Consider the following 23,183-nt stretch of genomic DNA (forward strand, 5'->3'; position numbering starts at 1 on the left):
AGCCGGGGGAGTGGAAGGGGAGGGGAGGGAGAAGAGAAGGAGGGAGGCAAAAAGGGGAGTGGGAGGGGACTGGGGAGGATGGACAAGGAGAAAGAAGGAGGAAGAAGAATTGCAGGCGTGGCCCAGGCTGGTACCGGGGTGGGGGAAGGGAGTGCCCCCTGCAGAACAGGAGGCTGTTGCCCTCGGGTATGCAGGGCTCACCTGAGGAGCCTCCTTCATTCCGAGCCCTGAGTGCCTCCTCTGCCTCACTCCGGTCCCCACCCTGCAGTGGTGAAGCCAAAGTCGGTAAAGCAGTGGCTGCTGTGTGTTTTCTCCAGGTCAGTGGGACATGGGGCTGCTGGACATCTCAGCCCTTTGGCCGTGGCTCTGCCGAGTTTGATCGCCACACACTTCCCTGCTGCCACCAGAAGGGTCACACAAGGCCACTCTCAGGACTCCCAGACCTCATCTGTCTCAGAGAAGAACGAGGCCACTATAAAAGGGTGATGTCTTTGGCCTTAGAGGGCGTGTAGGCCCCTCTGGTTGCGATGTGGATACAGTTCCAGATGTGAGGGAATGTTCTGGAAATGCAACCTGGGCAGCTGATGGAGTCCAGGACCTTTGGGTGCTAACGCTGTGAAACGTCTCTGTTTCAGAAATGGGTGCCAAGCCTGGAGGGCAGACTTGCTTAGCAAAGAAGGCAAACTCTGGTGAGCTACAGCTGGGTTCAGCACATGGGTCTGGTAGCGAAACACACATTGAAACGTTATTAAAACCAGCAAGACTGACACAGGCGGCAGACTGTGACGTCTGTCCCATGTTACACCGAGCTTGTTTTCAGGTCCGGAGATGTGCCAAAGCCGTGCCACACTGGGCTGGAGCCACTCATGAAATGTCATTCCGCTCACACAGCTGCAAAGTTCTCAGTATTTACCAACTAGGACTTTTCTTGTATTGGTATTTGTTTAATTGTCTTCTCTCCTCAACAGTAACTATAATGTCCTAAAACTCCGTAGACAATAAATAGTTCTTTAAAGACCAGATTTAGTTTTCATGTAACCTACAGGTTGGGGAAGGGGAACCACAAATTGCACTGACCCTCAAAACAGTGGCTGAAATGGAAAGAACTCCTTAAACGGAACCCTTGGGGAATCCATCTGTAAAGCCCCATTGCCTCTCAGATTCTGTGATCTGGGCCTCGAGACAACCTTCAGAGTCCCTCGCTGCATAAGTGCATGTCTGGTCGGAGACTTTCAAAAACTGAAATGCCCCAGGCCAGCAGCCATCCGCTAACAAGGACCTTGGAGAAAAGCCCATGGATGCGTGGAGAAATGGTGCCCACTAGTGGCGATCTCCAGAATGGACGTCCTGTGAAGTAGATGCCGCTGGCCGGCGGTGGCTCACACCTGCCAGCACCTCCGGAGGCTGATACGGCGGGGGAGTGTGGGGGGCGGGGCGAATTGCTTGAGTCTGGAAATTCAAGACCAGCCCGAGCAACACAGTGAGACCCTACCTCTACAAAACATACAAAAACTAGCCGGATGTGGTGGTGCCTATGGTCCCAGCTACTCAGGAGGCTGAGGTGGGAAGATTGCTTGAGCCTGGGAGGTTTAGGCTGCAGTGAGCAGAGATCACACCAACGCACTCCAGCCTGGGTGACTGAGGGAGATGTTGTCTCAAAAACAAACAAACAAAAAAGATGCCGCTGACTGAAGTACCCAGGCAAATTAACCAGACACTTGGAGATTTTCTCATTTTCTACAAGGCTGAGGGGAAATTTTAAGGAGTCCACAATTCCAACACCCCATCACTCTCTCATGTTTTTCCCAATATTTTCATCAAATCATAAATTGTGGCAAAATAATGTATAATTCTCAATACATACAAAGTAACTCAGAATAAGGAGGACTGATCAAGAAGAATGTAACCAATCACCAAGTGCCACATTCACTGAAATCAGCAATTCATAAGCATAGTTATATGTGTGGTGTTGGGCAGGGGGGCTGTGGTGTGTGTGTGTGTGGTCTGTGTTGTGTACACCAGTGTGTGGTGTGTGACGTCTGTGGGGTATGTGTGTGGTATGTTGTGTGTGGACTAGTGTGCAGTGTGTAGTGTGTCTGTGGGGGGTGTGCACTAGTGTGTGGTGTGTGTGTCTGTGGGGTGTGAGTGTGGTATATTGTGTGGAGTATGTCTGTTGGGTTTGCACTAGTATGTTGCATGTGGTATGTTGTGTGTGTTGTGTGTGGACTACTGTGCAGTGTGTAGTGTGTCTGTGGGGGGGTGTGCACCAGTGTGTGGTGTGGGTGTGTGGTATGTTGTGTGTGGTGTTGGGCAGGGGGGCTGTAGTGTGTGTGTGTGGTCTGTGTTGTGTGCACCAGTGTGTGGTGTGTGGTGTGGGTATGTGTGTGGTATATTGTGTGGAGTATGTCTGTTGGGTTTGCACTAGTATGTGGGGTGTGGTATGTTGTGTGTGGTGTGTGTGGACTAGTGTGCGGTGTGTAGTGTGTCTGTGGGGGGGTGTGCACTAGTGTGTGGTGTGTGTGTGTCTGTGGGGTGTGTGTGTGGTATGTTGTGTGGAGTATGTCTGTTGGGTTTGCACTAGTATGTTGTGTGTGGTGTGTGTGGACTAGTGTGCAGTGTGTAGTGTGTCTGTGGGGGGGTGTGCACCAGTGTGGGGGGGGTGTGTGTGTGTGTCTATCTCCAGAGTAGATGATTTCCTGCTTTTTTTCAGTGATATACTGCTGTCATTTTTAAAAATTATTCTCAGCACTGTGTTTCAGACAATAATGATAATATGTCTTGGCATAAGCAAGCTGTGTGTTAATAAAATATTTTTGACACTGAGCAACACCTGTAAGCATTGCAAACTATCCAGAGGCAGTTGTTTTTTTCACACATCACTGTAGGAAGCTTTTCCTCATTCATCTTACGGGCCCTCACTCACTGCGTTCCAGCCAGACTAGGTTTCTTTGCATTCCCTGAATGCCCTGGGCCTTCTCCCACCTCCACTCCCTCCCCTATCCACTGGGCCAACCAAATCCTTCAGTTCCATTTTGGCACCCGTTTGAGGACCGCCACTGGGGCCTCCACAGGCGTCAAGCCTGTGTTCACAGGGCCCTCCACAATCTGCACTCCGTCACCCGCTCCTGGCAGAACACTGGCACAGGAGACCAAAGTACACGTGAATGAGTCAATCAGAAGAACAACTTGTACTAGAAAGTGCTTTCCCAAATTTGACATCAAAATTGAGACCAGTGAACACTTTCATGGCTCATGACAAAGTTCATATCCACCTAACACAAAACGAGGGCATTATTCAGTTAATTTGATATACTAAAAAGATAATCAGATAACCAGCTAGAGATTATGACACTTCTGAATTGGCTGTTACCCTCATGTCGACGGGGCTGGACCCGTGTCTGTGGACAGCAGTCTTTGAGAAGCTGCAGCGGGAGCCTGTGCAGGATGACTAGTGTTGCAGTGTCCTGGGGGTGGTGGGACAGGATGCTAGGAAGAAAAGGCGTCCGGCACCTCAGGATGCTCTGTCCGGGTGGCTCAGCTTGCTTCCCGTAGCCTCCCAGTCCTTTTACTGAAGTTTCAGGAGGTGATGCTTGGGACGCCAGGCCTGGCAGATTCCTCTCCAGGCTTCCCTTCACCCCGCAGAGCTTCCCCGCACTGGCAGAACTCGATCACTGCCACCCAGAGGGCATTGTCTCTGAAGAGGCATGGAGAGTGGGGAAGCTGCAAACCCCAGGCTAATGTTCTCGGTGTCCCCACAGCCTGCTTTTGCCTTAAAACCCCAGGTATACTCACAAATGGGTAGAACACCCAAGAGGCCATTGTCAGCTCAGGGACTTGGTTTTAGGTGCGGCTTTGGGAACTTGCTTAGGTAAGTTAGCCTTGCTGGGTCTTACTTTCCACATCAGTAAGTGCCACGAAGCTTAACATTTATAAGCCAACAGAAAGCCTCAATTTTAATTAACAAACATTAATTATCAATCATTTTTTACCTGGATGGAGGTTAATTCAAAGGAAAGGTATTAACCCAGAGGGTTTTTCTTTTTAAGAGTGTTATTGTGGTGCCCATGTCCCGGCGGGGAAGCTCTGAGCTTCCTCTGCCCAACTCTGCAGGCGACGCTTATGGCCCCGTCTGTGGCGTCCAGGTGCACCTGGACAGGTCTCCAAGGCAGCGCTGGAGCAGATTTGCAGCCACAGGGTGTGGAGAAATGCAAGATGAATTGAGATTTGATGTTTGGATAGATGTTAATTCCAAACTTGAGAACTGTCTTTGTAAAATGACAACAAAGACGTATCTGCCAATCATTGACTTCTTAATCACTGCCTTTGCTCTTTCAAAGCCTCAACATTTTGCAGTTTCAGCCAACAGAATTCTCTAACTTTGTAAACTGCTCTCCTGTGGCGACAATACCACCTCACTCTAATCAGTGAGAAGGGTGATTGTTCTCTCTTCCTTTCAGAGTAATTTAAATTCTTGAGAAACCACTTGGCATATTTAATATTCTGGTCATACTGAAAATCCAAGTCTTGTTTTCCTGACCGTATTTCAGGAACTAGTTTAAGGAAGGAATTATCTTTTAAAACCACAAAACAAAGATTTTTACACACTCAATTTCACAAAACTCAGTATTGCAGAATTGCAAACGTGCTCTGTGACTCAGTCTCCAGGGCTTAACTTCCCCCTTGTAGTAACTTTAGAGGGTCCTGAAATTTTAGCTTCTTTAACAAGGGCAAATACTGGGAGAGAATGTAAGGGGAGGAAAATAAACAGAATGTCTTAATGTCTTCTGGTAGACAAGCCAGCCTCGGGCATGTACACATTTGGCAGAGTTCTAATTTTGTTTGCTAACCTCCGATCACTACCTGAAATGGGTCTCTGCAGGACATCAAGGTGTCAGCAGCGCTGGGCTCCTGGAGCATCTAGGTGAGAATCCCGTCCCTGGCCTTTCCCAGCTTCAGGAGGCCACCTGCACTCCCAGCTCACTGTTCTTCCTTCTTTCCTTCCTCCATCTTCAAAGCCAGCGGCGTAGCGTCTTCCAGTCTCTCTGACTCTGACCCCCCTGCCTCCCTCTTTCACTTGTAAGAACTCTTGTGATTACATCATACCCACCCACATAACCCATCTTAACTTAATCACCCCTTGCAAAGTCCATTTTGTCATGTGAGGTAATACACAATATTTATGAGCCCTATCAGTTTAACCAATTAGTAAGTGTGGTAGAGGAAATACAATGATGGAAGGTTTAACCTGAGGAAAGAAAAATAGCTCAGAGCAGTCTGAACTATTTGAATGATGCAAAATGTATCAGGACATGAGTGTGGGACTAACTTCAGTCACTCTGCTCCCCGTGCCACAGGGGCAATTGTTTAAGGCATTTTGTTCCTGACTGCTGTGTCACCCATTATTTTCATGTTTCTGGAGTCTGTGAGACAAAGAAAAATGTATAGTCAATCAATAGCTTATGTTGTTTTAATGTAAATTTTTGATAAACAACTCAGGAACTGCCCTTTCTTTCCTCCTTAAACCCCCCGCCCCCAACCAGGTACCTGCTGCTGGTTGGGTGCATACTCAGGGAAATTCAAATCTGTGCTCCCAGGTGGTCATCCTCAGGGCTTGTGCTCAAATAAACTCCATGCTAACTCGTATTTTCTGAATCTTTCTATCTAAGGTTGACAAACCTAAGGGGCATCATTCTAAAATCAGTAAACATGATTTTGCTGTAGGCTATTACAGGTATAGAAGGGAAGAAAAGCACAAGAAATCTAACCAAATATAGAGATTCCAGGTCATTCTATTAGAATGTGATGTGGTTTGGATCTGTGTCCCCACCAAAGCTCACGTGGAATTATAATCCCTACTGCTGGAGGTGGGGCTGGTGGGAGGTGATTGGATCATGGGGGTGGAGTGCTCATGAATGGTTTAGCATCATCCCCCACTTGGGACTGTATAGTGAGTGAGATCGTGTGAGGCCTGGATGTTGAAAAGAGCGTAGCACCTGCCCCCTCTCTCTCTTTCTCTTGTTCTGGCCAGGTAAGTTGTGTCTGCTTCCCCTTCGCCTTTCGCCATGATTGTAAGTTTCCTGAGACCTGCACAGAAGCAGAAGCATCTATGCTTCCTGTACAGACTGCAGAACAGTAAACCAATTAAACCTTTTTTCTTATAAATTACCCAGTCTCAGGTGTTTCTTTTTATCTTTTTTTTTTTTGAGACGGAGTTTCACTCTTGTTGCCCAGGCTGGAGTGCAGTGGTGCAATCTTGGCTCACTGCAACCTCCGCCTCTGGGGTTCAAGTGACTCTCCTGCCTCAGCCTCCCGAGTAGCTGGGACTACAGGCATCTGCCACCATACCCGGCTAATTTTTTGTATTTTTAGTAGAGATGGGGTTTCAGTATGTTGCCCAGGCTGGTCTTGATCTCCTGACCTCACATGATCCAGCTGCCTCGGACTCCCAAAGTGCTGGGATTAAAGGAATGAGCCACCGGGCCTGGCCTCAGGTGTTTCTTTACAGGAATGTGAGAACAGGCTAATACAGAAAATTGGTACTGAAAAGTGGGGCATTCGTATAAAGATACCTGAAAATGCGGAAATAACTTTGGAACTGGGTAAAGGGCAGAGGTTGGAAAAATGTGGGGGGCTCAGAAGAAGACAAGAAGATGGGGGAAAATTTGGAACTTCCTAGAGACTTGTTAAATTGTTGTGACCCAAATGCTGATAGTGATATGGAGAGATGGGCAGGCTGATAAGGTCTCAGATAGAGATGAGAAACTTACTAGGAACTGAAGCAAAGGTCACTTTTGCTATGCATTAGCAAAGAACCTGGCAGCATTGTGCCCATGCTCTAGGGATCTCTGGAACTTTGAACTTGAGAGTGATGAGTTAGGGTATCTGGCAGAGGACTCCTGAAAGTGATTTCTGTTAAATCTCACCCTGGCAATATTAATGACAAATTTACCTTCCAGGTACAAAACAAGGACAAGATGAGATCAGTCACTCTTCTGCCTACCCTGATATGGGCTACATAACTCTTTCCTCTACTCCCTCTTGTCAGATGTTTGCCTCATCTTATGTAAATTGTTGGTTTACTGAGCACTAATCAGAGCATCACTGCGGACCCCTCCCTTTTTTTCCTCCTGCTTGCCGTCTCCTCCTAAACACCCAGTCCCCATAACCCTATTTGGATGGCACAGTTGATGCTTCTGTGGCTTGCGTTTTTCCCGGGCCCATCATCAGACTTCTACTGATGGAGACATTTGCCTCAGTCACTCATTTTTGGTTAACTAGGAATCTCATTAAATGGATAGAAGTCGTTGAAAATATGGCTTAAAACACACCTCACCACATGCCTGCCCCAAGCTAATGAGCAGAGTTGATTACTGCCTGCCTGCAGAAGTGGGAAAGGAGGAGGAAAAGGAAACATACAGGGGGACAAATTTTTAAACACAACTTCAAAATATTACCCAGTCACATATGTATACACACACATAGAAAATTACACGGCAGATTACTTACAGTAGCGTGAGACAATTTTTGAGTGGGTGGGATTCTTTACAGCAAGTTTTTTTTTTTGCTTCTTTGAATTTTTTTTACTCTTTTAGGTTTTTATATTTATAAAAGTTATATTTACTTTTTAAAACTGTCAACCTTAATAATGAGATTCAGAAATATGATTACATATAGTGTGTATTTGAGCACAGAGCCCGAGAATGGCCACCTGGACAAATGGGGTCAGCCTTTCCAAGTGGGGCTCAGGTTTCTCTTACCAGGCGGAGACAGAAGCTCCAGCAGGATCACCACGGTTTTTACACCAGGCCAGGGGCACGCGCCACAGCGGTTCCATTGGTTAGGGATCTCTGTATTTGAAGGAAGATTGCGTTATAACTCCATGAGGAGGGGTAGTGATCTGAGGGGGTCTTATCTCCGGTGCCATTTGGTCTTTATTATTTACAGGGAAAAAGGCAGAAGTTACAGCTGCGTGTGGCATGACCTAGGCCGCGTAGCCACATTCCCCTCAAGGCTCAGGTAATTCAAAGTTCCAACAGCTTTAAGTTTAAATTATTTTAAGTTTGAATGATTTAATTTCACAAAAGGTAATATATGCACATTGACTGAAATTCAAAAGCACAAAAAGATATCCAAGGAAGTACCTCTCCCACTTCTACCATCTCTCATCTTCCAGCACTCCTTCCAGAGGCCTTGCGCTATGCCGGTTTTCTCATTTTTCCTTCCTGGGACAGTTTAGGGATTTTTCTACCTATCATTAAATTCGTATTTTACTCAAATGCAGGCATACGATAAACACGATCCTATACTTGCTTTTTCCCACATACTATATCTTGAAGATCGTTCAATGTCCATGCAAAGCTGACTGTTCTTTTGAACAGCCAGCGAGTATTCCATTACGTGAGCGTATCATGATCTATTTACTCAGTTCCATACTTCATGGGTGTTTAAATTGTCTGCAATCTTTTGCTGTTACAAACGAAACCACAGGTCATTTTGCACACATGCAAAAATGCAAATCCATGGTATATTTCCCAAAATAAAAATCGTTAGGTTTAACAGCACGAACACCTTTAAAGTTGGAAGATATTCCAAGTCGTTCATCCTAGAGAGTATACCAATACCACTCACAAAACTTGAGGGTGCCTGCTTCCCGACATTCCTGCTAGCAGTGTCATCAACCTTTGTGATCTTTGTTAACATATGAAAAGTGGTACTCTAATTTTAATTTTTATTATGAATTAAGTTGGGCTTGCTTTCGTATGTTAAAGTCTATTTGCATTTCTTTCCCCGTGAACTGTTTTTTGCCTGTCTTTCTCCTGAGCCATTGGTCTCTTCCCACTGACTTATTACATATATGTAAAGGGAATATTGGCTCTACATTATAAGGAAATTCGCATTTTGTGATAGGTTTCAAATTTTTCCCTAGGGTGTCTTTGACTTCATTTGCTGTTTGTGCACACAATTTTTTTTTTTTTTTTGTAATGAGAGTGCGTTGCTCTTATTTTTAAAATGTTGACTACATTCTGGGGAAAGAAGGCTCAGCAGCCACCTGCTTTTTTGCCCGGGTGGGTGGTCCGGCCCCGAGCCCTCCTGACTCTCTCGCCAATGCCCAGAGGCGCCGCAGCGATTCCAGGGAGGCCGCGCTCTCGCCCCAAGGCAACCAGAAGCCCACGTGCCAGGAGAGGCATCGGAACCAACAACTCGGGTCCGTTTTCCCGCGCCACATGGGACTCGTTTGCTGTGGACTTCCGGGGCGGGGCCTGCCTGGAGCGGAAGAGCCTGGGCAGTGCACGGGGACTGGGTGGGGGGTGCGGGTGTGGGTGGGGGCCTGCGGCCTTCGAGTCCGCGGCCTTCGAGTCCTGGGGCGGCGGTGGCGGGCGCAGGCACGGGCACGGGCACGGGGCGGGGCGCTTAGCGTGCAGGAGGCGCGCGCCTGGCGGCGGAGTGCGGCGTGAGGCCGGGCCCGCGCCGCCATGAACCTAGAGCGGCTGCGGAAGCGCGTCCGGCAGTACCTCGACCAGGTGGGCGGCCCCGACTCGGGGTGCGGGGCCCAGGCCTCGCCGGGTCTTTTTCCGCGCGGCGTGGGGCTGGGGTGACTGTTGTCGGGGCTCTTGGTGGGGAAGGACTGGGCCAGCCCTGGGCCTTCATCTGGGGCCAGCAGCGCTGTCTCCGCCTCGCCCAGAAGGGAGCGGTCCCTGCAGCTGGGAGGGGCACAGCCCGGGGAGTGGAGGCCCCCGAGCGCACGGGGCGCCTCAGTCGGGTCTGGGCCTCGTTCTGCACCTGGCGCGGAGGAGGTGCCCAGGAAACACTGACTACTCAGTGCAAGTTGAAGGACAATTTTTGGAGGAAAGTTGCAGGGCTAGCTAATAAAACATTTTTGAGAGGTTTAGTTGTAATTTTTATTGGGCTGAATTTAAGTGAATAAAGATGTGAAGAAGCCTGTTGTCTCAAATCAGTACTTTAAAAATTCTCGTTAACTATGTCTGTGTTCTCTGCACTACCTTTGAATAGCACAGAGCGTTTAAGGCAAGAAGTGTCTTCGAGAATCAGCAGCATCAGTTTAATCTATATTGTTGTTTATTTTTTGTTGAAATGCTTGCTCTTTCAGGAAATTGGAAAGAAAGGGAAAGAAAAGCCATGGTAATGCAGAGTTTTCGGAATTGGGTGCTAACTGACGTGGCCAAATGTTTGCGGTCCATTTGGAGGGCTGTGTTTTTATTTACCATGAGTCAGTTGAATTCCGTGTTTTCTGATCACTTTTTCTTCGGTACGGAGACGTAGTGAGGAATATGACAGGCCCGGTTTCCAGCCAGAGACACCGGTATTGAGCATATTTATAACTATCCCGTTGGCATTCCTCCTGCCTCGGGCTAGCAGCAGTGGTCCTGGCTTGTCTCCAGGGGAACTGAGGCAGAGACTGTAGAAGACTGAGGACTGAGGAGCAGAACAGGGTCTAAAGCTAGCCGTAGGTCACTGTGGGTGGCCCTCATTGTCGGCTCCTTCATTTTTGTTAGACTTGGAGGAGGTGAGTTCTTCCCCATGTTCAGTGAAGCTTAGTTAATTTATGTGTGTGTGTTTTTAAACTTGAGTGTTATTAAAACTGCCACTGTGTTATATAAGGTATTTGAGTATAGTGTTCTGTCTTCTAAATTTCACTTTGGGATTCATTAACAGCTCGTTGAAAGTGTTATATAAATCACACATGAATTGTTAATGACTAGCTTTTGCTGTTTCACTTGCATTTCACTTGTATGTTTCACGATACATTTTTACAGTGTATGAGTTTTAAAAAATTACCTTCATAAGTTGCATATACAAAGATATTACAGGAATATTTGTATTGCGACACTGAACTACGTGAGATGTAAGATAGAGATGTAACAAATTGTTGTCTTGAGATGTAGATTTATTACATAGAATTATATTAATATATTACATAGAATTATAATAATATTAGATAACTGTTTAAGACTATTAAAATAACAGGGCAGTTACCACCTTTTTTTTTTTTTTTTGGTATGCAGCAACAGTATCAAAGTGCTCTATTTTGGGCAGATAAAGTAGCTTCACTCTCTCGTGGTAAGTGACAAAATGCTAACTGGTTTTCTGATTAATCTTAAAATTCGTTTTCTATTTCACCTTGTACCTCTGACCACTTATGTGAATTTTTCCCTCCAGAAGAACCCCAAGACATCTATTGGTTGGCTCAATGTCTTTACCTGACAGCACAATATCACAGAGCCGCCCATGCACTTCGGTCACGAAAACTGGACAAAGTAAGTGATGGTATGAACTTTAAAGCTCTTCAGAGCTTTAAAAAAAATGTCATTAGTGGCCGGGCGCGGTGGCTCACACCTGTAATCCCAGCGCTTTGGAAAGCCAAGGCAGGTGGATCATGAGGTCAGGAGCTCAAGACCAAGATGGTGAAACCCCATCTCCGCTAAAAATACAAAAATTAGCCGGACGTGGTGGCAGGCGCCTGTAATCCCAGCTACTCGGGAGGCTGAGGCAGAGAATTACTTGAACCTGGGAGGTGGAGGTTGCAGTGAGCTGAGTTCGTGCATTGCACTCCAGCCTGGACAACAGAGCAAGACTCTGTCTCAAAAAAAAAAAAAAAAAAAGTCATTAGGGTTTTAGGTGTATATTCCATTTCTGTTGAAATTATTTAAATTGATGCAATTTTTCTTTGTTTTTGTTTTTTTGAGGTCTCTCTGTGTCACCCAGGAGCAAGTGCAGTGGGATGATCGTGGCTCACTATAACCTCAGACTCCTGAGTTCAAATGATCCTTCTGCCTCAGCCTCCCTAATAGCTGGGACTGCAGGTGCATGCCACCACACCCAGCTAATTTTTGAATTTTTTTGGTAGAGACAGGGCCTCACTATGTTGCCCAGGCTAGTCTTGAACTCCTGGTCTCAAGCAGTCCTCCTGCCTTGGTCTCCCAAAGTGCTGGGATTATAGATGTGAGTCATCACAGTAGGCCCAGTTTTTTTTAGTGAAAGTGAAGGGAAAATGTCTTATACCTAATCTGTCACCTTCTTTTTCCCCCATCTCCCATCTAGTCTCTAAATTCTGAAGACTGTTTTCTAAACAGCTCTGGAATCATGGATATTCCTCTTCCTCCCCACTCGTACGTGTCAGGCCTTTGATTTTTTGTCTGTTCTGTTCCAGCCTCTCTTCTTGTCTCTTTTCCCCAGTAACAGTTTCTCTCTTCTTATCTTCCCTGTCACAAGTTCATCTTGTGAACTATTACAGGAGTGAGTAGTCTTTAAAACACGAATGTGGTTATATTCCCACAAAGTCATTCAGTGACTTCCCATTAGCTGCAGGATAAAGTCAGATGCATCAGTAGGTCTGTGAGGCTCTCCATGTTTTCTCTCCAGTCTGCGTCTAATCCACCACCATCAATACCTGGAGCACGTGCTCCAGTCATGTGGAGCTGCTGTGAGCTCCTTGGATGCCCAGCAGTTATTCACACTCAGTGCCTGAAGTGGAGCTGCTGCGAGCTCCTCGGACGCCCAGCAGTTATTCACACTCAGTGCCTGAAGTGGAGCTGCTGCGATCTCCTCGGACGCCCAGCAGTTATTCACACTCAGGGCCTGAAGCGGAGCTGCTGCGAGCTCCTCGGACGCCCAGCAGTTATTCACACTCAGTGCCTGAAGTGGAGCTGCTGCGATCTCCTCGGACGCCCAGCAGTTATTCACACTCAGGGCCTGAAGCGGAGCTGCTGCGAGCTCCTCGGACGCCCAGCAGTTATTCACACTCAGTGCCTGAAGTGGAGCTGCTGCGAGCTCCTCGGACGCCCAGCAGTTATTCACACTCAGTGCCTGAAGTGGAGCTGCTGCGATCTCCTCGGACGCCCAGCAGTTATTCACACTCAGTGCCTGAAGTGGAGCTGCTGCGAGCTCCTCGGACGCCCAGCAGTTATTCACACTCAGGGCCTGAAGTGGAGCTGCTGTGATCTCCTCGGACGCCCAGCAGTTATTCACACTCAGTGCCTGAAGTGGAGCTGCTGCGAGCTCCTCGGACGCCCAGCAGTTATTCACACTCAGGGCCTGAAGTGGAGCTGCTGCGATCTCCTCGGACGCCCAGCAGTTATTCACACTCAGTGCCTGAAGTGGAGCTGCTGCGAGCTCCTCGGACGCCCAGCAGTTATTCACACTCAGGGCCTGAAGTGGAGCTGCTGCGATCTCCTTGGACGCCCAGCAGTTATTCACACTCAGTGCCTGAAGTGGAGCTGCTGTGAGCTCCTCGGACGCCCAGCAGTTATTCACACTCAGGGCCTGAAGTGGAGCTGCTGCGAGCTCCTCGGACGCCCAGCAGTTATTCACACTCAGGGCCTGAAGTGGAGCTGCTGCGATCTCCTCGGACGCCCAGCAGTTATTCACACTCAGTGCCTGAAGTGGAGCTGCTGTGAGCTCCTCGGACGCCCAGCAGTTATTCACACTCAGGGCCTGAAGTGGAGCTGCTGCGAGCTCCTCGGACACCCAGCAGTTATTCACACTCAGTGCCTGAAGTGGAGCTGCTGCGATCTCCTCAGACGCCCAGCAGTTATTCACACTCAGGGCCTGAAGTGGAGCTGCTGCGAGCTCCTCGGACGCCCAGCAGTTATTCACACTCAGTGCCTGAAGTGGAGCTGCTGCGATCTCCTCGGACGCCCAGCAGTTATTCACACTCAGGGCCTGAAGTGGAGCTGCTGCGAGCTCCTCGGACGCCCAGCAGTTATTCACACTCAGTGCCTGAAGTGGAGCTGCTGCGAGCTCCTCGGACGCCCAGCAGTTATTCACACTCAGTGCCTGAAGTGGAGCTGCTGCGATCTCCTCGGACGCCCAGCAGTTATTCACACTCAGGGCCTGAAGTGGAGCTGCTGCGAGCTCCTCGGACGCCCAGCAGTTATTCACACTCAGGGCCTGAAGTGGAGCTGCTGCGAGCTCCTCGGACGCCCAGCAGTTATTCACACTCAGGGCCTGAAGTGGAGCTGCTGCGATCTCCTCGGACGCCCAGCAGTTATTCACACTCAGGGCCTGAAGTGGAGCTGCTGCGATCTCCTCGGACGCCCAGCAGTTATTCACACTCAGTGCCTGAAGTGGAGCTGCTGCGATCTCCTCGGACGCCCAGCAGTTATTCACACTCAGGGCCTGAAGTGGAGCTGCTGCGAGCTCCTCGGACGCCCAGCAGTTATTCACACTCAGGGCCTGAAGTGGAGCTGCTGCGAGCTCCTCGGACGCCCAGCAGTTATTCACACTCAGTGCCTGAAGTGGAGCTGCTGCGAGCTCCTCGGACGCCCAGCAGTTATTCACACTCAGGGCCTGAAGTGGAGCTGCTGCGATCTCCTCGGACGCCCAGCAGTTATTCACACTCAGTGCCTGAAGTGGAGCTGCTGCGAGCTCCTCGGACGCCCAGCAGTTATTCACACTCAGGGCCTGAAGTGGAGCTGCTGCGATCTCCTCGGACGCCCAGCAGTTATTCACACTCAGGGCCTGAAGTGGAGCTGCTGCGAGCTCCTCGGACGCCCAGCAGTTATTCACACTCAGGGCCTGAAGTGGAGCTGCTGCGAGCTCCTCGGACGCCCAGCAGTTATTCACACTCAGGGCCTGAAGTGGAGCTGCTGCGATCTCCTCGGACGCCCAGCAGTTATTCACACTCAGGGCCTGAAGTGGAGCTGCTGCGATCTCCTTGGACGCCCAGCAGTTATTCACACTCAGTGCCTGAAGTGGAGCTGCTGTGAGCTCCTCGGACACCCAGCAGCTATTCACACTCAGTGCCTGAAGTGGAGCTGCTGCGATGTCCTTGGACGCCCAGCAGTTATTCACACTCAGTGCCTGAAGTGGAGCTGCTGCGAGCTCCTCGGACGCCCAGCAGTTATTCACACTCAGGGCCTGAAGTGGAGCTGCTGCGAGCTCCTCGGACGCCCAGCAGTTATTCACACTCAGGGCCTGAAGTGGAGCTGCTGCGAGCTCCTCGGACGCCCAGCAGTTATTCACACTCAGTGCCTGAAGTGGAGCTGCTGCGATCTCCTCGGACGCCCAGCAGTTATTCACACTCAGGGCCTGAAGTGGAGCTGCTGCGAGCTCCTCGGACGCCCAGCAGTTATTCACACTCAGGGCCTGAAGTGGAGCTGCTGTGATCTCCTCGGACGCCCAGCAGTTATTCACACTCAGTGCCTGAAGTGGAGCTGCTGTGAGCTCCTCGGACGCCCAGCAGTTATTCACACTCAGGGCCTGAAGTGGAGCTGCTGCGATCTCCTCGGACGCCCAGCAGTTATTCACACTCAGTGCCTGAAGTGGAGCTGCTGCGAGCTCCTCGGACGCCCAGCAGTTATTCACACTCAGGGCCTGAAGTGGAGCTGCTGCGATCTCCTTGGACGCCCAGCAGTTATTCACACTCAGTGCTTGAAGAGCTACCCAGTGCTCCACTCCTCTGCCTGACCACTTACTCGCTGCCTCACTTACTCGCTCTCCTGCAGATGTTTACTTCTCCACCTGGTTGATGCTTTCTGTTGCCCCGTTTCGTCATGCTTACCTGTTGTGCTTAGTTCACATCTCCCCTACTGTAACCTCCTGGGGCAGGGCCTTACTGCTTTTGAATCCTTGGTGCCTAGTAAACAGTAGGTTCATAATACATATGGTTTAACAGGACTGGATTTTTTTTTTTAACTGCAAGAGTAAAAGGAGAAATTATGAAATTAGTTCTATTTTATGCTTATGGCTTTCTTTGAAAGTGAAGAGACATATTATTTTGACCACTACTTAAACAAATTAATTTCTTTCCTAGTTGTATGAAGCATGTCGTTACCTTGCAGCTAGGTGCCATGTAAGTATGCTCATAATTTCATTTTTATTTGGTTGAATAAAATGAGTGTTATGCATCTCTTATATATGTGTGAGAATTTTAGTGATGGAGCTTAGCAGGTTAGGAAAGTATTTCATGAGGAAGTGTTCCTTTCCTTAGTCATGTTTGCTATAAAATACTGATTCTTCGTTTACTACATGCTGACATGCATGAAGAAAATTCTACTTTAGACATTTCACATTTAAATAATGGACATAATATATGTTATCCTTTAAAAATTCGGATCATATGTTTCGTGTTAGAAGTCGTGAGTGATGAGCGGCACTTCTGTTTTCCACGTAGTATGCTGCAAAAGAGCACCAGCAGGCCCTTGATGTTCTTGACATGGAAGAGCCCATCAATAAAAGATTATTTGAAAAATACTTGAAGGATGAAAGTGGCTTCAAAGATCCCTCCAGCGACTGGGAAATGTCACAGTCTTCAGTAAGTAGTACTGTGAGCACAGCTCAGTAACGGCGGCGAGAATTGCCCTCATTACGTGGCAGAAACACATTATCTTCTTTTACTTGAGTATTACTATATTAAAACAATTGTGGTTGCCAATTTATTTAATTTGCCCACCAAAACCAAAAAAGATTCTGAGACATTTCTGAGCCCTCAGTTGCAAGCTGTAATTGTATCCGCAGATGCCTGCATCCAAAATAGGCTGGCTTGAAACTTCCTTCTCATATTTGATGCCTTAAGCTACTCCCTAAAAGTGGAATAATTTTTCTCCTCCTTTCTGTGTTTCAGCAGTGTTTTGGACCTACACCAAGAAACTTTGATTAGCGTACATTGTTTCTTTGCAGGAAATGGTTTTGTGTTCTGTTTGCTTCAAAGTACATTGCTATGTAATTGTGTATATTTCAGTTTGTATACTTCATATCTCCATGAAATTGCACATTCCTTGCTGGCAGACATTATATAGTAACTTATTAAGTGACATTTACAGATCACTAATCTGGATTTAAAAAAAAAAAAAAACTTATTGAGGTATAATTTATATGCCATGCAGTTCCCCCATTTAAACTGTAGGGTTTGATTCCTTTTAGTGTATTCACAGAGCTTTGCAAACCTCACCATGGTCAATTTTAGAATATTTTTATTATTCAGAAAGAATCCCTGTAAGCCTTACCTGACCTACCAATTTCTCTTTCTTCCCACATCTTTTTTTTTAAATTAAGACAGGGTCTTTGCTTTGTTGTCCAGGCTGGAGTGCAGTGGCACAATCACAGCTCACTGCAGCCTCAACCTCCCAAGCTCAAGTGATTCTCCCACCTCAGCCTCCCGAGTAGGTGGGACTACAGGCGCCCGCCACCATGCCTGGCTAATTTTTTGCTATTTTTAGTAGAGACGGGGTTTCACCATGTTAGCCAGGATGGTCTCGATCTCCTGATCTCGTGGTCTGCCCGCCTTGGCCTCCCAAAGTGCTGGGATTACAGGTGTGAGCCACTGTGCCCGGCACAGTTGGCTAAATTTTTAAAAAAATGTTTTGTAGAGACAGGGTCTCCCTGTGTTGCCCAGGATGGTCTCAAACTCCGGGGCTCAAGTGATCCTCCTGCCTTAGTTTCCCAAAGTGTTGGGATTACAGTCATGAGCCACTGCACCTGGCCCATTTATTTATATTTTTGGTAGAAGTTTATTACTTTTCACCTTAGATAGTTATTTTTAAGCATAAAAGAATATTACACATTCTAGGTTTTTGTTTTTGTTTTTTTTTCTGGCCACTCATTAATGTTATGTGTTGGGAAGCAGATTCTTCTGTTAAGAAATGCATTTATGAAAGTGTGTGGTACAGTCATTATTTTGGGACCTCTTATCCATTAACTTATTTGCTATGAAATGTGTGATTTATTTGTAACGCATTATTATTTATTTTGTGAAATTACATTTTTAAAAAACAACTCCTACGATATTGCTTAGTTCGAAGACTCTCATAATTCATTATTTTTTCTAAAATTTTACTTTATGAATCTTCTCATATCCTTAATGATACTAGCTGCCTGTTGCTGGATCATCTTTAAATTCAGTTATGTGTTCGAGGTCCAGAGTCTAGAATGTGCATCAGATTTCCACATCTTTGTGTTTATGGTAGTTGTGAGATGGCTGTTGAACGCCTTACTATGTGCTAGCACCACAGAGATGGTAGCATCTCTAGCCCTCACAGACTTCTATAAGTTAGATAGTAAAGAGTTCTATAAGTTAGATAGTGTTTTTATCTTTTTACAGATGAGGAAAGGAAATGGAGGCCAAGAGAGGTTCAATCACTTGTCCGAGATTACAAGTAATTGGTAGAGCTGGGGTTTGAACTCAGGTCTGTGCTGCCCCAGCAGGCCATTGTGCTGACTGCTGTGACCACTCTGCTGCATTGCTGCCAGTTTCTGCTCATTAAGATCCTTTTGAGGGGTGTCTGCCTATCACACTGTCAATCTTGGAGTTTTATACACATGCACACACACTCTGCCATCTCTAAATCATTGCACTGTTTTGGACAAAACAGGTAATGAACCTAGTAGCCGTGACATGTACTTTTGTTATAAAGATGTGTTGGAACAGAGCAGTTGGAGCCCAGGGAAGGTGAATTGAAGAAGCTTTGCTGTGCATTTTTTGTGTGTTTTTATTTATGCCTTGACAGTTGTGATTGACTAAATCCTTTTAAATGCAATAAAAACTTCTCAGCATTCAAATACACAATTCTCTATCAAAAGTTAAGTTTAAGGGCCAGGCATGGTTGCTCATGCCTATAATCTCAGCACTTCGGGAGGCCAAAGTGGGAGGATCACTTGAGGCCAGGAGTTTGAGAGCAGCCTAGGCAACATAGCAAGATTGTCTGTACAAAAAATTTAAAAAATTAACTGTTTGTGGTATTGTGCACCTGTAATCCTAGCTACTCAGGAGGCTGAGGCAGGAGGGTCATTTGAGATCATAGGAGTTCAAGGCTGCAGTGAGCTATGATCGCACCACTGAACTCCAGCCTGGGAGACAGAGTGAGACTCTGCCTCTAAGGAGAAAAAAAAAAGTTAAGTTTAAAAGTACTGACTTAATATGTGACTCATCATTTTTCCAACAGATAAAGAGTTCTATTTGTCTTCTACGCGGGAAAATCTATGATGCTCTAGATAACCGAACCCTGGCTACCTACAGCTACAAAGAAGCTTTGAAGCTTGATGTCTACTGTTTTGAAGCATTTGATCTTTTAACATCACACCACATGTTGACAGCACAAGAAGGTTTGGAAACTCAGGCTTTTTTGTTTCATGTTTAGCAAAATTAATATTGTTTGGATTTTTTGCCTCTGAAATCTTCTAAGTCAACAACAGGCCACATACAGGTTTAAATAGACCTCACTTTCTTAATGTCTTCAAATGTAAAGCACGTTGCAGAATGCAGTATTGTACGGTGCCTTGTGCTGTCCGAATCTAGGGATTGTGATAGGAAGAGGCCATCTTTTTGAGAAGTGATTGAGATAGTATAAACCAGAATTTCAGTATCATGCAGTGATTCTCAACCGTGTTGCTCTTTAAATCCTTGGGAAGACTGAGAAACATCCATGTCCAGTTCCCAACTCCAGAGCAGATGCTTTAAAGCTCCCAGGTGATCCTAATGTACCACAGGCACTGAGAATCAGTCCAAGTATGTTGGCAGTGGTGTGAGGTGCGTCAACAAGGGAAACAGGAAATAGAGTGGTTGGATTAATGGGATTCTAACATATTTTAGCCTAGTGCAGTGGTTCTCAACCAACCAGAGTGATTTTGCCGCCCCCTGCCCCGGGAACAGTTGGCAATGTCTGGAGATGTTGTTTGTCACAGCTTAGGGGCAGGGAGGGAGGTTGAGAGGTTGCTGCTGGTATCTAGTGGCTAGTGGCCAGAGGTCCTGCTTAGCACCTGCAGTACACAGGCTCCCCTGTTCCCAGCAGAGCAAGATCCACGCAGTCAGGAGTGCGGAGGCTGGTGGTTCTTAGGTGACAAGAGCCACCTGGGGACCTGCCTCGGCCCTGAAAGAGTAGCCTCCACCCACCAGATGATTCCCGTCTTCAGGCCTGGAGCCACTGTGTCAGCTTCTGTTGCACATTTTGATCTTATGTTCTCTTTTAAGTTTGATTTACTTAGACCAAGAACTGTAGAATCATATTTTTAGTTGTTGGCTTTTTCCCCTCTATAAATATTATGAGGATATTCTTTTTTTTCTCACCATTTTTAAGAAAAAGAACTTCTTGAATCACTACCCCTTAGCAAGCTGTGTAATGAAGAACAGGAATTGCTGCGTTTTCTATTTGAGAACAAATTGAAAAAAGTAAGTAAAACCAAAGAGTTAGCATTTGCTTTATGTAAATATCTTATTCCATTAAATTTGGCATCTAGTCTTATATTAAGTTTTCAAAATTAAAACTTTTTAAATTTAGCACATTTTTAAGAATAGAGCGTTTAAGATACATAAGATTCCAAAAAAAAAAAGCTTCCAAAAATACCTTTTTCCTCTGAAAGACTCCTTATACTAAAAGATTGAATTACCAAGTAAATGTAAATGGAATGGTGTTGCATGGAAATGAAGATTTTTTTGTTATGCTTCCTGAATGTTTACTTTGAGAAATACGTCCCGCTGTGGAATTCTGTTCTAAAATTGAGAAGGGAATTAAACTTACTGAGAGGAGTACTTATAAAACCTAAAGTTATAAGTTTTCAGAGGCTCTCACATTTGTTCTTGTAAATGTTTTAACCACTTGGGCCAAACACAAATTGAATCCACATTTTATTTTGTTTTTGCTCATTGAGTTTATGTTTACATTTCTATGTGTTTCAGTATAATAAGCCTAGTGAAACGGTCATCCCTGAGTCTGTAGATGGCTTGCAAGAGAATCTGGATGTGGTAGTGTCTTTAGCTGAGAGACATTATTATAACTGTGATTTTAAAATGTGCTACAAGCTTACTTCTGTGTAAGTATATCCATCCATTTTTCTGTAGGAACATGGAGTTCACTCCATCTTACCTAGGTGATTCACGGACGTGCTCTCTGAATAATCTTGAACTAGATGATAATTTAAGTTATCTTTACCATTTGTAGAGCACTGAACAGGGTGCTGTCTTAAAAGAGCAATTTACAGACATGAATTTGTGCATATTTGTAGATTTATTACATTAACTTGGGAGGGATATACATGTTGCTCTTACTGATCTTGATAATTTGCAAGTTTGAAAATCCCATTTTGGCACATTGTTTTGTAAAATTTATTCTCAATTAGAGACTCACACTGTAGATACTAGGTGTTTAATATGCTGCACGCAGTAGCTAAGCCATCTCCCACATGTATCAGTTTTCCAGTGTACCTAATTTAAACTTTAGCTAAATGACATATGCTATTTTTTGTAGATCTTGGTTCGGTTTAAAATCCTTGAAATTACAAAAATTTTAATTGGCAAATACATGTAACCTATTTATTAGGTTGGTGCAAAAGTAATTGCAGTTTTTGCTGTTGAACGTGGTGGTAAAACTGCAATTATTTTTGCACCGTCCTAATAGGATTTCCTGTTGGTTTTGATTCTTTTAAATAAGCGGCCTACTTATTTTATGTATTACAATTCTGTTGACTTAAATGTATGTGATGTTTATTTTTATTCCTTTCAAATAAACCAGAAATTTTTTCTTTCATTTGTAACTTAATTATGGCCTTAACTGAATCAACCTGAAGATAATGGAGTGAAGAAAGTGAAGTGTTATAACCCACAGCATCATATGTGATACCATAATGACTGTCTACACATAGCCGATCGTCGTGAGTGCTGTCACCTACTGTTTTGGGGGTAGTAATGTGTCGCTTTAACTTTCAGAGTAATGGAGAAAGATCCTTTCCATGCAAGTTGTTTACCTGTACATATAGGGACGCTTGTAGAGCTGAATAAAGCCAATGGTAAGACTTTTTTTTAAATTAAAGTAATTCTTAGACATAAAACAAATCTTTTCTGTAACTTGAAATTTTGTCTCTGAAATTCTGGATAGTTGAGATTGCAGGTAACAACATAATGGAACCCTACTATAAAAGTAACAACTGGGGAGGAAATGTTTAGGAAAGTAGCAAATGGCCAATTTTGTTTTCCCATCAGAACAATTAGTTCTTTATCACTGCTTCCTACTACCTTTTCTCAAATATCATTTATGTTTCAAGGTTTGTTAGCTTTAAATTGTTGGGTGTCAGTTCTGCCTCCCCCCCCCTTTTTTTTTTTGTAAATTCCACTGGAAATCTGATATGGTAAGAGTTGATAACTACTTAGAAATTGGAAAGGAGCAGATTGTTTGCTCATGTTTTCCGTATTTTTAACATTTGACATTTAGTTGTGTTTGGGGATGCATTTGTCCTTAAATTTTTCTAAACTGAATGGTGAGCTCTGTCAGGAAGGAAAACCCTCACCAAATCCCTGCTGCTCAGAGTGTGGTTCGTGGACCAGCAGCATCGCATTTGTGGAAGCTGGTTGGAAATGCAGCATCTCCAGCTGCTCTGGTCTACTGAATCCAAGTCTGCATGCAGGAAACATCATCTTGAAATGCCAGGATTTACACATTTCTCAAGATTAAATAGTATCATTGATCTGATAAACTTGAAAGTTTGTTCAGCCAAATTGGTTGTGGGTGATTATGATGGTCCATAATGGGCCCTTGGTGTGACAGGCATGAGCTTCTGAGAGAGGTGAGGTGCTTTGCTGTATCCTCTGCAGTATTCGGGAAGTGCTGTCTTAGGGGGTGTCTGTTCCCACCTTGCCCACAGTGTGTCCTTCATCTAACTCTCCAGTTAGAGAGTTAATTTTTTATCTAGAAGGAAAGACAAGTATGAAATCATTGCTGTAAGAGCAGAATTACATGATTGTGAAGAGTTGTAATGAAATCATGTCTTAAATTACATGTGATATGAACAATTGTTCTTTTTCTGCTTTTTCCTGAACAGAACTTTTCTATCTTTCTCATAAACTGGTGGATTTATATCCTAGTAATCCTGTAAGTAATATAACTTTTAGTCTTAGTTTTTTTTTTTTACCTGTACTTTAAGAAAATGCTCAACTCGTATTTAGACAATAGCTTAAGTTCAAGCAAATGATGTTTTATTAAAGTGTTGCAACAGAATCTCCTAATGTTTATTGTACTTACAAAAGCAGCATTAACTTTTCAACCCATGAAGGTATTTTTTAATTATACCAAAGCAAAAAGGTTTTTAAACCCTTTTTTCTGATTATAGAAGTTATACATGCTTATTTTAAAATACTTAGCATATAGCAATATAAAATACTGACCATGACAGTCACGCCTCCCTTTCCTAAGAAATGTGGATAATTGTTTGGCAGCTTTCTCACATTGCACATGTAAGAC

The 23,183-nt window shown here is 45.4% G+C and overlaps 1 protein-coding gene across 8 annotated transcripts in view; it reads left to right on the top strand.

The window, feature by feature from the left end:
* The first annotated feature begins 9,382 nt into the window (after nt 1–9,382).
* The window catches only part of CDC16 (cell division cycle 16), a 40,284-nt gene continuing 26,483 nt past the window's right edge, over nt 9,383–23,183 (top strand). For 4 of the 8 annotated variants that reach the window (XR_008620724.1, XM_057299628.1, XM_008957525.3 and 1 more), the window contains exons 1-10: nt 9,383–9,521; nt 11,025–11,079; nt 11,179–11,276; nt 15,773–15,811; nt 16,133–16,273; nt 18,900–19,059; nt 20,031–20,122; nt 20,630–20,763; nt 21,656–21,735; nt 22,765–22,814. Coding sequence is in view for 6 of the 8 variants with exons in the window: in XM_057299628.1 (XP_057155611.1) it covers nt 9,474–9,521; nt 11,025–11,079; nt 11,179–11,276; nt 15,773–15,811; nt 16,133–16,273; nt 18,900–19,059; nt 20,031–20,122; nt 20,630–20,763; nt 21,656–21,735; nt 22,765–22,814 (897 nt within the window). In the remaining 2 variants the exon portion in view is untranslated. The remainder of the gene's footprint in view (nt 9,522–11,024; nt 11,080–11,178; nt 11,277–15,772; nt 15,812–16,132; nt 16,274–18,899; nt 19,060–20,030; nt 20,123–20,629; nt 20,764–21,655; nt 21,736–22,764; nt 22,815–23,183) is intronic. The other 4 variants (XR_010109706.1, XM_008957526.4, XM_008957527.4 and 1 more) reach the window with 1 other exon arrangement.

This window comes from Pan paniscus, chromosome 14 (genome assembly GCF_029289425.2).
Source record: "Pan paniscus chromosome 14, NHGRI_mPanPan1-v2.0_pri, whole genome shotgun sequence".
Classification (NCBI taxonomy): Eukaryota; Metazoa; Chordata; class Mammalia; order Primates; family Hominidae; genus Pan; species Pan paniscus.